Consider the following 14,210-nt stretch of genomic DNA (forward strand, 5'->3'; position numbering starts at 1 on the left):
GTTTTATTTTTACCAACACAACGCACATACTTCAGAGGCACATTTGAAGTGCAAAGCCCACGTTCTGTGCTTAGACAGCCAGCAAACTGTTACTGAAAAACACTCTGATCGGTGTAGGGCTTACGTAAAATCAGAGTATATAGTCCGACCTGTTTCCAAATGGCTACAAAATTGCCCTGGGGAGGATGGAGATGTAATTCCCTCTAAATGAGCTATTTTCTCTAACGGAGCCCACGCATCGGTCCCCTCAATTGCATGTCTCCAGAGAGAGCAGCAGCAGTCCCACACACCTCCACCGTGGATTGCTCAGCTTCGTCCCACAGTGATGGGTGGCAGACCCCCCTCCTGCTCAGCACCGGGGCCCAGGGCACTGTGGGATGGATCTACAGCGCAGCAGATCAGAAGCCAGCGTGCTGCTAAGTGCATATCATCATTCAGCTGATCACAGGAGCAAGAAGGAGGAAAGAGATCCTACGATAACCGGAATTCTTACAGTTTTATCTTTTCATGTTTAATACAGCTTTTTTTTCTTTTTCCTCCAAAGGCTGTCTGAGCATTTCATATGAGTGCTGCATCAGCACCATTCCCATTTTACAAGCAGGAAACTGATGCCCAAAGAACTCAGTGGAGCAGAGTACAGCCCAGCCCACAAGAGAGCAGAACGAAACCTCCTGGCAAATCCCCTTCTCCAGCCACCTCCATTCAGTTGCTATGCAGCATTCTCTCTCTTTTTCTTCTTCTTCTTTTTTTTTTTTTTTTGTAAAAATAACCCATCACAAACAAAAGAGAACGAGAAGGAAACGCAAGCTCCAACATACTTACTTCCATACTGTTGGCATTAGTACAAAAATAAAGATTTCTTTTATTATTTATTCACTAGTTTACAAAAATATAAAGTCTATGGCATCCCCCTAGACCCCAGCAGCAGCTCTATTTGACTCTGGGCGACAGCGCCTGCTTGAAGCGTCTCTTCAGGTCCTGCATGTTGGGGGAGCGCGGCCGCGGGATGACGGTCGGACGGCGACGCTCGGCGTGCTGCAGCTTGCTGACCTCCCGGCACAGGTACTGGAACACCTCACAGACGCCCTGCGAGCTCTCGCTGGTGGAGATCTCCAGGAAGAGGCTGCCCAGTTCACTGGCCAACTGCAGCCCCTCTTTGGCCTGGACTTGCCTAGCGTGGAGGAGGTCCGCTTTGTTCCCCACCACGACAATGGGGATCCGGGCGTCAGGGTGCAGCTGGCGGATGTGCTGGTGGAGGGGCCGGACCGCCTGGTAGCTGCCGGGGTCTGTGATGGAGTAGACCACGAGGAAGCCCTCTGCCCACTTCATGCACCTCGACAGCGCATCCGGTGCCTGCTCGCAGTCCTGCACCTGTAGCGAGACACAGCCGGGGCTTGGCACGGGACTCGGAGTGGGGCTGGGAGCACCCAGCCCAGCACGGAGCCCCGCTAAGGAGGCTGAGCTGTCTCCTGGGGGACTCAGCCCAGCTGTTTCCTTTTTAGGAAACGGAGGCTTATAAGCTGAGCTCTCCAGCAGCAGAGAACAGATCGAAGTTAAGCAAAGCACAGTGCGGGGCATCCCTTGAGCAGATGTGGCTCAGTGGGTAGCAGGAAAAAGGGCTGAGAGCTAAATCTGTCTAAAACACGGGTTCTGAGCTGTACAGCCCAGCCCGGCGATGGGCGCTGGGAGCCTCCGTGACCCCACCCCGACGATTTTCGATCCCCCGCTCCCCGATCCTCGCGGGTCTAGGCCGCAGCAGCCCGTACCTGGAGGCAGCCCGGCGTGTCCTGGATGTGCACGGCCACCTGCTCCCCGTCCAGCCGCACCAGGCGCGAGTACAGGCTGCCCGTGTTGGGCTCGTAGTCCCCGATGAAGCGCTTGGTCAGGAACCGCACGATCAGCGCTGAAACAGAACGGCCGCGTTAGGACGGAGGGACAGAGGGACGGAGGGGAGGACGGAGGGATGGACAGCCCGCACTCACCGCTCTTGCCGACCCCGCGGGCCCCCAGCACTGCCAGCCGCAGCTCGGCGCCGGACGGCCCCGGGGAGCACTCGGCGATGGGCGCCAGCAGGAAGGGCTGGGACATGCCCGGCAGGCGCATGGGGCCCGGCTCGGCGCGGATCGGCCCCCTCGGCTCGGCAGCGCCCGGCTCAGCGCCCACCGCCCGCTTTTAAAGGCTCCGCCGGCACCGCCCCGCGGCCGCCCCCGGCAGCACCGCCCCGCCCTGCCCCGCCCCCCGCCTCCCCGCGCTGAGGGAGCCCGGCTCGCGGCGGATCCCGGTTGCGTGCCCCCGTCCCCATAGCGCCCGGTGGGTGTAGACCCCAGGGATAGCGGGGAAGCCTGGGCAGCGATGCGGCCCACAGCGGAGGGGCAGCTTTGGGATCTCGGTGAGATTGCAGGGCGTGGCTCCAGCCCATGACACTCCATGGGGCCACAGAATCACAGAATATCTCTAGTTGGAAGGGACTCATAAGAATCACCGAGTCCAACTCCTGGCTCCCACAGGTCCTGCATCATGTGTCAGCCCTGCAGATGGGGACTCGAGTCACTAGACAAGGGAAACGATTTAGTCTTTTCTCTCAGTTGTGCATCTGGAGTCATCCCTCATTGTGCATCTGGAGGCATCCCTCTGGTGCCAAGATCCCAAAGCCTGAAGTCCCAGCTCGCAGATCAGGAACCAACCAGCTCCAAACACTCCACTTGAGCCTTTGCTTTTCTAAAGAGAAATAAAGTTTCCGAGGAAAGGTGCTCCACTGCGGGCCTGAGCTCACAGCCTGGCAGGTAAAGGAGCCTCGAACCCATCAACAGCCCAAATCCCTGTGCAAACCATTGCCTTGGTATCCCCTCCACCACCCCTACAACACGGCGCTTTACAAGCATACAAGTCTCGACAAGTTAAATAGTTCACTCAAGGAACACTTTATTTTTACTGTTATCGGGGAGATAACACCAGCCAGTAAGAAAAAGCGCAGAGGATGGCACTTTTCTTCACATGGCAGGCACCGCTCTCAAATCGTCTGCCTCCCTCTGAGGGCACCAAGTACATGATGACAACAGGTCACAGTGTTCCTGACTTTTCTCTCATCCTCCCTCCCACTTTCTCCCTAAGCCCAAGCAAGAGCCCAGGTGCCATACCTGCTCAGCACTTCTTTGGGAATGCCTGGTGACTCGAGAGCTCAGGGTAAGGCTGCCAGTGCAACACCACCCACTCTGCTCAGCCATCACAGAGGTGCTCCCAAGATAAGCCAACCCCTGGCACCGCTGGGATGAGGATGGCAAGGGCTCCCTGCACCCCCCCAGCACCAACAGGCCCCCCAAAAGCCATGTTCTACCCCACTTCAATTCTCCCCTTGTGCCTCAGAAACTCCGCCTGATAACAACGCCACTGCTCTGTACTGAAGGGCCACAAGTGATTCCCAGCAATTAACACCATCAGTTAAAGCAGTATCTGTGGAAGCTTGTTATTGTTTGTATTACTCCAGTGCCCAAGAACCCATACAGGAGCATCAAGGCCATTTTTAGCCACAGAAACTGATTGCCTCTGAAATCTCCCCATCAACACTCCCCACCAAGCAGTTTTCCTTTCATAAACAAGGTTTCTCCTCTATCAATAAAAGCTTTTGGTTTCCAGAGGCTCATGCTAGTCATCTGCTCCCATTGTCATGCACCACCACTTGTCTTTGGCCTTGTGCACACTGCAAACACAGCCTATATTTAAACATTCCCTTATAAAAGAGCTATCTGGGTACATCCAGCACGCCCTTGAATGAACAGCATTCAAATGAGTCCATTCCAAGCAGATGATTGCCAGGTGCTGAGCTGTGAGAGCAGCATTAAATACGCCCAAAACTTGAGCTTCTCTGGTTCCTGGGCAGTTGCAGGGCTCATGGTGCCCTGCCCAATGCTGGCACTCCAAAGCACAAGGGGTGATGGTCACACACTGACATGACCGCACAAACCAAGGCATGACACACCTCAAAGCAACTCCTTGCTGTGGCTGAAGCAGTTTGGGCTCAGGTTCTTCACATGGCAGATCAGCTACGCCTGCAGACCGAGCACTCCCTTAGACACATGGGCTTCAAAGCCATTCCAAGGAGTCTCAGTCCTCAGCTGCAGGCCCTACTTGGGAGCACCACTCTGTACTTTCACCTGCTCCATGCAGACATCCCATGCCACCAACCCTACAGTCTCTGTAAGGTCTTTCATACAAAGACCAGTCCCAGTTGCATTCCCACCCCAAGCCCCCAGGACTCCTGGCCTTAAGCACCTCCGGGGATGGCAGCTACAAGCTCTGGGCTCAGCTGCCAGTGCCATGTTGTCTTGAGGATGTGGGGTAATGAGCAGCAGCCACAAAGCTCCCCATGTGCAGAAACACTGGTGAGAACCTTTGCTGGGAGCTAGCATGCCTTCACCATGCTCCTAGGAGCTTGCAGGAGCACAAGCTCCTACTTGAGCACAGCTATCCTTCCCACTCCTCAATTCCCACTGGTCAGTGGCTGGTCAGTTTGGAGTAAGCATGGGCAAAACGGTGGCTGACAGCTTAAGGGCCATCACCCAAAGCCAGACAGTGGAAAGTGAAATTAGAGCTTCACCCAGAGCTTGGCAGTTTCTGGGCTCCTGAGCTGTATGGATGCTGAGGATTGCACGTCCCTACACAATTCTTGAGCTAGGACAGTTATGACTACACGATACCCAGCGGCTGCAACTTGATTCTCAAACAGGCATAGGTAGCACAGCCACTGAGGGAGCAAGATGCATCACCCTCCAAATCAGAGTTGTTCGTACCTTCTTCTCACACAATGGCAAATTTGCAGCAGCACAGAGCCACTGCACCATGGGAAATACCAGCAGCACTCCTGAATCACGACATACTCCCCAGACAAATGGCAAGCCCAGCCAAACCGTGTCCTCTCCCCACAAACCATGGATTATGGGAGCCCACTGCACCTTAAAGTCTCTGCAAGGATGCATGGGAGCACCCGCGCCAGGACAAGCAGGACCACATTCTCTGACAGGTGCGGTTACACAGCTCTCGACGCCCTCTGGCCCAGCTGGGGCCATCCCAACACAGTACCCAAGCAGGATCCCATCTGCCCTTCAGATCATGATGCCTACACACACAGTGAGGCACAGACTGGATCAAGGACAAGACAACGCACGTCAGGGCTTTTCTTCTATCACGTACAGTGGGAAGGCTACAGAAGCATCAGTTTGTACGCCCTTGGGGCAGCTGCCTACCTGCCTACCCCCAGGAACAGGAGAGGTGTCTGCATCTTCCTCACTCCCCAGGCACAGACTCTCTTCACCAGTCCTTACTGCCCTTTCATTGACCCTTCCCAGTCACACACAGCATTACCATGCACTAATACTGCCTACACAGCCCACAGGAAAGCTCAGCTCTTGGCATGAGCGATGCGCTACAAGATGAAGGTGACAGCTCAGGTTTTCCTGCATCTGAGTTTTTAGCAGAGGAGGAAGGGAATCAGCTGTAGTGGTTCAAGGCAGTAAGGACTGAGACACCTCAGTGGAATGCAAAGCACCATTCTGAAGTGTAACAGCTTGTGCTGATCCATGAGCACTCCACTCTCCATGTGTGGCACAGGGGCAATCTGACCACCAGCTTCAGAATGATAAACCCGAATGTCAGGACGGGTAACAGTACTGAATTTCTGCAAAACTGAATTGCACTCGCTGTTATCAAAGAAATCTATAGCTCTGCAATCTTCACCAGTTTTCCAAAATCATTGTGGAAGAGAACAAAATTCCCTGAAGCCTGTTACGGTAAGCAGCAAGAGAAAAGCATGTAACCTGCAGCTGGCACGCTTGCTGCAAGGCTCTGCTCGGTAGGCACAGCCTCAGGACAGCTAACTGCTGACCGCAGCTTGTGGGTCCATAGCACCCCAGCAATAACCAAAAGGTAGCGCCTACAAACCCATGACAAGGTTAAGCCTTTGCCAGCCTGTCCCCCCAAACGTCCCAAAAAACCTAAAAAGGCTCTCTTCCTTCACAAACCCAGTTTCATCTTCCATCACTTCTGGGAATCCAGACCAAGGGAAGCATCCTCTCCCTCCCCTCCCAGCCCACAGATTCCAAACAGGCGCTCATAAGCAGCTACTGCCTGCACAGCGACCTTCAAAATCACCAAGATGAAGTGGAAAACTCCAGAAGCACAGCCCTCACACAAGGCCTCTGCATACCGCCTGTTCCTATTATTCCAAGCTGCTGAAAAAAAAATCAGAAGTATAAAACTACCCACCACTTATTCATGGTTGTTAATGCTTTCATCAGGATTCTAGAGCAAATCCACTTGAGTCTTGACAGTAAAGTATAAAATAACTCGCACAAGCATGCATCAGGAGGAAAAGGGATGAAAATACCATCCCCAAAGACCACTCCCATTAAAGCATCCCATTTAACTCTTTCAGACACAAAGCGTAATGGAAAACACCTACCTTACAAGTCAAGTATTTATTTTAGATTTGCTGTAGAAGTTCACAAGTCAAATAAGCTGGTAACGGTTTACGGTTTAATATACACATCCAAGTGCTCCAAGCAAAATGCATTTGTTCATGAAAGCTGAGTGCATAGAGCAACAGCGAGAGTTAAGGTCAGTCTGCTTCTTTTCAGTGATGGCAACGTCAAAGTACCGTACTGCCATCCTGTCAGCACACTAATGGGTAAGAACTGTTCCATCTTCATCAGGGGACTTTAAGCATTCAGTTAAACAGCCACTAATCTCTTCATTTTTAAGTTACCTGCACGCAGTCTGAAACTTCTGCTTACAACACCTCAGAATTAAAGCAAACCTCATCATCCCTCCTTTTTATTTTACTCTCCGTCCAAGTGGACATTATTTTTGCACCATTTACTAAGCACTGCTTCGTACAATCACAGACTCATTACATCAGACTCAGTAAGGTGAAGCATTCCGAGCACTGGAAGTAGCTTTCCAGTGAGGTGGTGCAGTCTCCTTCTCCAGAGATACTCAAAATCTGCCTGGACGCTTTCCTGTGTAACCTACTCTAGGGAACCTGATTTAGCAGGGGGTTGGAACAGACGATTTCCAGAGGTCCCTTCCAACCCCCACCATTCTGTAAAAGACAATACATAACAGTAAGAAAGCTGAGCTCGAGCTCGTTCTGAAAGCTAACCAAGCAGGCTGCTTTCAGCAGATTCTTCAGTGAGCTTAACCACTGTTACAAGCAAAACTCACACAAATATGTGCAATAAATGTATAAAATGTGTGTCAATTGCAGAAATAAGAAACAAACGACAAATGCACATTTTGAAATTAAGGCTTTGTTTCTAAACTTTGGCCCTGGGGTGCTCTAAAAATCCTTCTTTTTCAGGCTGCAGTGATGAAACACAACTGCGTTCCCACAGCCATTTCTCAAGAACAGCTCTAAAAAATTGTTTCCCCAATTTTTCCTTGGTATTAAACTGAGGCCCTTCAGCCAAAAGCTTCTATTGATGAAATGCGAAACCAACTATCTGTTTTCCCACTAAAAAAAAATGAAACCCTCCAGAGACACCGTACAGTTCTTGCTATTTGCTCTCAGTTCGCCGGTGAAATTATTCCATGTCCTCTCATATTACCACACTAGGTAATCAAAGGAGGATGATCATCATCGAGCAACAGCAAATGTCAGTGTCCCCAAGGTTTATGGTCTACATGACCAACTGATGAGCAAAAAGCGCCCAGCATTTTAACATCCAAGCACTACTGCCAAGGAATCAGCGACAATCACATACACTTGTCCAAAAGCAGATCTTTAATTTATTTTTCAAACGTGCATTACGCCATGAATTCATAGGGAATTGGCTCCAGCAGCTCTGGATCCTTTCCGTTAGTTCTCACAAAGTGTGCTTCTCTTGGTGGAGCAGGCTGTCAACAAGAACAGAAAGACCTCATGGCACAAAAGCTCAAAAGAAACCTTACACAAAATTCACATCAACAAAGTTTAACGTATTATCATGCAAACATCACAGCAATTTTATCATTCCTAGTCTCTCTAAAATGTGATTAGCCGTAAAAGGGATCCGCTGTAAGATTTGAGTTTTCCTGCTGAATGAAGAGAACTACAATTCAGCCTCTGCGAGTCACTAATCCAAGTCAACAAAAAGTACCCTGAAGTTCCAGAAGCAACAGCTATTACCTTCCCTCTGAAGTCTAGTTATTCATTCTTAACTGGTTGTACCAGAAACCGCTGCAGCTCAATTCAACTAAACCAAAGACATCATCACTTCCAGAAATCAGCCACAGCTCCTGCTGCTGATTAGCAACCCTCTAGTAGCGATGCCCAAATGGGAAGCATCTGTCCCTTTGCTCATAGCCAAGGGCATTATTTCATCCAGGAACAGCGCAGTTCCGTTCAGCCAGCAAGCATGTTAGACAGCTCAGATGGAGACACTGAATGCTGTCACTCTACTCTAAAAGAAGAAGGAACCTCCTACAAAAGGAATACAAACAAGTGAGGGTGGTTACAGACACCTCCAACACCATCTGCCACAGCCCTGGATTTCAGCTCCATGAGCATGTTTTGTTGTTTTGTTTTTTATAAACAGATCAAAAGTTCTGTTGACAGCATAATGCTTTGTTGTTTTGGAAGAGAACAACATTTTAGTCTATTGATTTGGTTCTAGGTGGTTTTCTGGTTTCATGCTTTGTTTTGCTTTAGTTTCTTATTAGCAAATTGAACCAAAAATGTTATCAACTACAATAAAAATTTTACCTGGCGTTTCAGTTGAACCCAAATGCCTTTTTCTTTTGCTTCCTTTTTCTTCTTTTCATTCTCCTTCACACGCTGCAGAAAGCTGTCTCTGCTCTTGGAATGTTTAATATGCTCAATACGCACATTAATTCTCTTGGCAAGAATCTTACCCCTAAGAAAAAAGCATCAGTTTTTAGTTTACTGCACTTGAAAAACATCCATTTCAAAGCTAGTTTTAATGCATTTACGTAAGTAACCCTATAAGCTCAACTACAGATCATTTTTCTTCAAGTGGCAATCATTCAGAATACATTGCTGCAGATGTAAATTGGACATTATTTACGTAAGTGAAAGCTTATCAATATACAATAACATGTTGACAATTTTGGATTAAGTTGCTGGAGAACAAGTAACCTTAACCTTGTACTACACAAACGAGTTAACTATTACCACTGTACTTCAGTCCCACTCAAAAAAAATATATATCTTTTTCTGACAAAACTGTATGAAAATCAGATGAATACAGCTGGATACAGCTGCAGAATAGTATTTAGAACTGTCTTCAGTGTAAATGCAAGTCAGCTGAAAATCCTCATTAGGTTATGTCATTAAGTGCTGCTCAGAAGAATAAAGAGCTGTTTCCTCTGACAGGATCCAAGACAAACGACCACCATTTGCTTGGGTTTTAAAAGGACACATACTTTACCCACCTTGAATGACCAATAAAGACAAAAAAGTGTCTAACTGGCAAAGTGAAAGGAGGGTGCCATTACACATCGACTTCCCCAAAACCAAAGTTTTTATACTAAGAGTTTTGTTACTTACTTAACCTTCTTGTTAACAATAACGCCCACAGCGTGTTGAGTAACATTATATACCCTTCCAGTCTTGCCATGGTAACACTTGTGAGGCATACCTTGTTGAACTGTACCCATACCCTGTTAAGAGGTAAAACAAGAATGAAGGCTAAGCTTCACAAGCTTTATAGCTTAAAAACATTCAAGCAATGCCAGGGGCTTTTCTTTCAGAAGTTATGCGAAACAGAAATATCAAATTATTCAAGACTTATTCAAAAGTGCTCCTTTTTTGTTGATACCTTTGAATTTATAGCTACACGTTACACCTAGAAACTACTGAATTCTTCTGTGATCATTCCAGTTGCTTTCAGTGCCGGTGAAATGATTTGATCACTTTGCTTTCAGCAAGCAATCATAGGAGACAATCATCATCAAGCTCCAGAATGTCAAGAAGCAGATATTTTGAATGGCATGGTTCTCCAAGAGTCAACCCCATAAATGACATGCCAACTTCCATGTGGCTAATAACTTGGTGTTTCAAATGGAAACTAAAGGATTCAACAGAGCAGGAATTCTCAGCGAAACACTTTCAGAGCTAATACAACATACTTTTGAAAGTATAGGGCATGTCATTTAAAATCAACTAGAAAATAATTAATGGGAAATGATACCGCATAAATTACGCAGCATAAACTACGGCTCTTCACAACAACACATGCAAATCAGGCAAAACTGAATAACTACTAGTATGACAGATGGGCAAGCAGTGCCAGTAGGCAAAATGCAATAACCCAACTATTAGACATGGCATATTCCACACACCTTTTTTCAGCTGAACTGACAGTGCGCAGTCTAATACACATTACACGTGTAAAAATAGATGACATTGAAACACTAATATTGGTTGAACAGCACTGTTGTTCCAGTACTACATCAAAAGTAAGAAACAGGTACTTGTGTTGACACACATGACACAAATAACAGAAAGACTACCACAAAAAAGCTAGAAATTGAAGTGATCACACTGCTTCAGGTATTTTTAATCACACCGCATTGCAGAAAGTACCTTGATATCAACTATATCGCCTTTCTTGTAGATGCGCATGTAGGTAGCCAGAGGGACAACTCCTGTTGAGAGACACAAACGTGGATACTATGAAGCTCACATTTTGCACACACAAAAATAGGGGAGGAAGAGAGGAATCATCACAGAATCATAGAATGGCTTGGGTTGAAAAGGACCTCAAAGATCATCAAGTCTCAACCCCCCCGCCAAGTGCAGGGTCGCCAACCACTAGACCAGGCTGCCCAGAGCCACGTCCAGTCTGGCCTTGAATGCCTCCAGGGACGGGGCATCCACAACCTCCTTGGGCAACCTGTTCCAGTGCGTCACCACCCTCTGTGTGAAAAACTTCCTCCTAATATCTAACCTAAATCTCCCCTGTCTCAGCTTAAAACCATTCCCCCTTGTCCTATCGCTATCCACCCTCACAAACGATCGATCCCCCTCCTGTTTATACGCTCCCTTCAAGTATTGGAAGGCCACAATGAGGTCTCCCCGGAGCCTTCTCTTCTCCAAACTAAACAAGCCCAGTTCCCTCAACCTTTCCTCATAGGAGAGGTGCTCCAGCCCTCTGATCATCTTGGTCGCCCTCCTCTGCACTCGTTTCAAGAGCTCTGCATCTTTCTTGTGGTGGGGCCCCCAGGCCTGGACACAGTACTCCAGATGGGGCCTCACAAGAGCCGAGTAGAGGGGGACCACCACCTCCCTCTCCCTGCTGACCACTCCTCTTTTAATGCAGCCCAGAACACAGTTGGCCCTCTGGGCTGCCAGCGCACACTGCTGGCTCATGTCCAGCTTCTCGTCCACCAGGACCCCCAAGTCCCTCTCCGCAGGGCTGCTTTCACGTACTTCTTCCCCCAAGTTGTATAAATACCTGGGATTGCCCTGGCCCAAGTGCAGCACCCTGCACTTGGCCTTGTTGAACCTCATTAGGTTCAGCAGGAACAGATGACGCATTCTAAAAGATTTCATTAAAAATAAAATTCAAGTTCAAAATTAAATTTCAAGAAGGTAAAACAGAAATCAAACTTCTTTTAAGCAGTAATTACCTCTTTACATACTGCAAATTAAAAAAAATAAAAATCAAGCTGAATAGAAACTACAACTCTAATCTAAATCCTAATATATAAGTTGAAAAAGCTTTACACCTATTTACTAAATCACTGAAAACAGCTGCTATCACTGCTCATTGCTGAGAGGAAAACCGTACATTTTAAATAAAAATGAATTTTTAGGTATTCTCTTCACCTTCAAAATCATTTTCAAGTGATGGTACTCAGAATGCCAACACATCAGCTGTCGGAGCTGCAAGTTTACTTGCAAATCATGCTGTAAGTCTTGGTCTAAGTTGTCAGATACCTTCTGGCATAATCTGGTGGTTCTATATCCTACCTGGGAGCTGTTGACACCCAGCAGGTCAGTAACTTAAAACAGCGCTATTACTACAAGGTATACTCACCATGTTTGCGAAAGGGCCTTGAGAACATATAACGAGTTCCCCTCCTCTTTCCCTTTGTGTTCGTCATTTTGGCTGATTACTGTAAAAATGAATGCAAATTAATCAGGATGACTAGCTCATTCATTAAAAATGTGACCAATGACATTTCCAGGAAATTCAGAAAAATGAAGCACTTAAGTCTGTTCAGAATGATACCACTTCCAAATTGCAGGGTCAAACCAAATATTACTAGAAACTGAAATGAAAAAAAAAACGGTATCTGTATAAGATTGTAACAGAGGTTACATGGGATGTTAGAAAGTTGTCTAGCTTTGCCTTCTCAAAACAGCAGATGTTACTCAGGCCTTTGCCTGGTCATTTTGAAACTCTTTAGGGATGAAGGCAAACTACAGCACAGCCTCTCTGTGCAGTGTGTTTGGAGGCCTGATCTTATGACAAAAATGTTTCTCCATATCCAGTTGGAACTGCTCTCATTTTGACTTATGCCACTCATCATACAATCGCCTCAGTTGGAAGAGATCCTTAAAGGCCATCTAGTCCAACACCCTGCAGTGAGCAGGGGCACCTACAGCTCCATCAGGTGCTCAGAGCCCCGACCAGCCTGACCCTGAGTGTCTCCAGGGACGGGGCATCCACCACCTCTCTGGGCAATCCATGCCAGTGCCTCACCACCCTAACTGGAAAAAACGTTTTCCTTATATTCAACCTAAAGCTTTTATCTCTTAACTTGAAACCATTTTCCCTCTTCCTATCACAACAGGCCCTGCTGAAGAATCTGTCCCCGTCCTTTCCACAGCCCTTCTAACGCTCCTTCCCCTCCGCAACCTCGCGGCCCGGCCCGGCCCGGCGCTTCACATCGCGCCCTGCAGGCCGCGGTCTCCCTGCTTCCCCAGCGATCCCCACCCGTGGGGCTCTGCCGTCCCCAGCCACCCCACCGCCACCACGGCCCCTCCAGCCGCTTTCCCGTCGCCTCCCCGGAGCCACAGAGCCACCTGAAAGCGGCCACCACGGTTCAGCGCGGCTCCCCGCACACTCACAAGATGGCGGCGCGGGCCGAAAGGAGAGAGGCGGTGCCGCGGCCGCCCTTAACAGCGGGGCCTCGGCGGGGCTGCCCGCCCTGCGCCTGAGAGAAAGTGTGCGGGCTGCCCGCTGCCTGCCTGCCGGCCTGCGCAAACTGTGTGTGGGGGGGCGGGGGACTGAATGGTTGTTACTTAAAGCAGTAGATAAAAACATTTTTGATCCCCCGACTAACTTCACAGTTATTCTGATGTTGTCTTGCAAAACGTAGGCCTAAGCCCTTTCTGTCAACATTTACAGCGAGTTTATGGGTCGCAGTGGTTGTGGGGGATGTGGTGTGCTGTCAGGTTCTGCCTGAAGAACTAGCTGGTGGAGCGTGTTCTGACACAGAAGGGTGCTGTCTGTGTACAATATCTATTAAATTGTTGTATTTGGAAACACATGGTCTGCATTCCAGCTCCGCACCATATAAAAAAAAAACCACACCAACCTGATATCTATGATACCTATGCAGGGGAAATCTGTACCATTCAATAATCATTCAGCCCAGTTGCCGGGAAACGCTTCCAGACCTGGAGGAAGCTGGAATGGCTCTTAAGTGAAGAAATGTATTGGCAATAGAGAGAAATGTCAGGAAGGTCATCAAGCAGAGTGAAGATGGGAAGCCAGGAGTGTGCCCTGGTGGCCAAGAAGGCCAAGAGGATCTTGGGGTGCATTAAAAGGAGTGTGGCCAGCAGGTCAAGGGTGGTGATCCTCCCCCTCTACTTTGCCGTGGTCAGGCCTCACCTGGAGTACTGTGCCCAGTTCTGGGCTCCCCGGTACAAAAAAAGACGGGGATCTCCTGGAGAGAGATCAGCAGAGGGCCACAAAAATGATAAAGGGCCTGGAGCATTTGCCCTATGAGGAAAGGCTGGGTGACCTGGGTCTGTTCAGCCCGGGGAAAAGAACTCTGAGAGGTTATCTTATTAGTGTTTGTAAATATCTTAAGTGTGGGAGTCAAAAGGACTTGGCCAACCTCCTTTCAGCGGTCTGTGGGGACAGGACAAGGCGAAACGGCCATAAACTTGAGCATAGGAAGTTCCGCAACAATATGCAAAGGAACTTCTTCACAGTGAGGGTGACAGAGCACTGGAACAGGCTGCCCAGAGACGCTGTGGATTC

General features: G+C 48.5%; 2 protein-coding genes across 3 annotated transcripts; both read right to left on the reverse strand.

The window, feature by feature from the left end:
• Nucleotides 833-2,160, reverse strand: RASL11A (RAS like family 11 member A). The gene is made up of 3 exons (XM_021378854.1): nt 1,983-2,160; nt 1,767-1,903; nt 833-1,371 (listed from the first exon to the last, which is right to left on the reverse strand). Exons 1-3 carry the CDS (start codon nt 2,101-2,103, stop codon nt 931-933), a joined length of 699 nt encoding a protein of 232 aa, XP_021234529.1. The 5' UTR covers nt 2,104-2,160; the 3' UTR covers nt 833-930.
• On the reverse strand, nt 7,752-13,164 carry RPL21 (ribosomal protein L21). Of its 2 annotated transcripts, none has more exons than XM_021378869.1 (6): nt 13,025-13,164; nt 12,033-12,111; nt 10,577-10,638; nt 9,539-9,651; nt 8,735-8,885; nt 7,752-7,887 (listed from the first exon to the last, which is right to left on the reverse strand). In XM_021378869.1, exons 2-6 carry the CDS (start codon nt 12,097-12,099, stop codon nt 7,798-7,800), a joined length of 483 nt encoding a protein of 160 aa, XP_021234544.1. In that variant the 5' UTR covers nt 12,100-12,111; nt 13,025-13,164; the 3' UTR covers nt 7,752-7,797. The 2 variants fall into 2 exon arrangements, with proteins under 2 accessions (XP_021234544.1, XP_021234553.1); XM_021378878.1 differs by having other exon boundaries at nt 13,070-13,150.

Source organism: Numida meleagris, chromosome 1 (assembly GCF_002078875.1).
Source record: "Numida meleagris isolate 19003 breed g44 Domestic line chromosome 1, NumMel1.0, whole genome shotgun sequence".
NCBI classification, from domain to species: Eukaryota; Metazoa; Chordata; class Aves; order Galliformes; family Numididae; genus Numida; species Numida meleagris.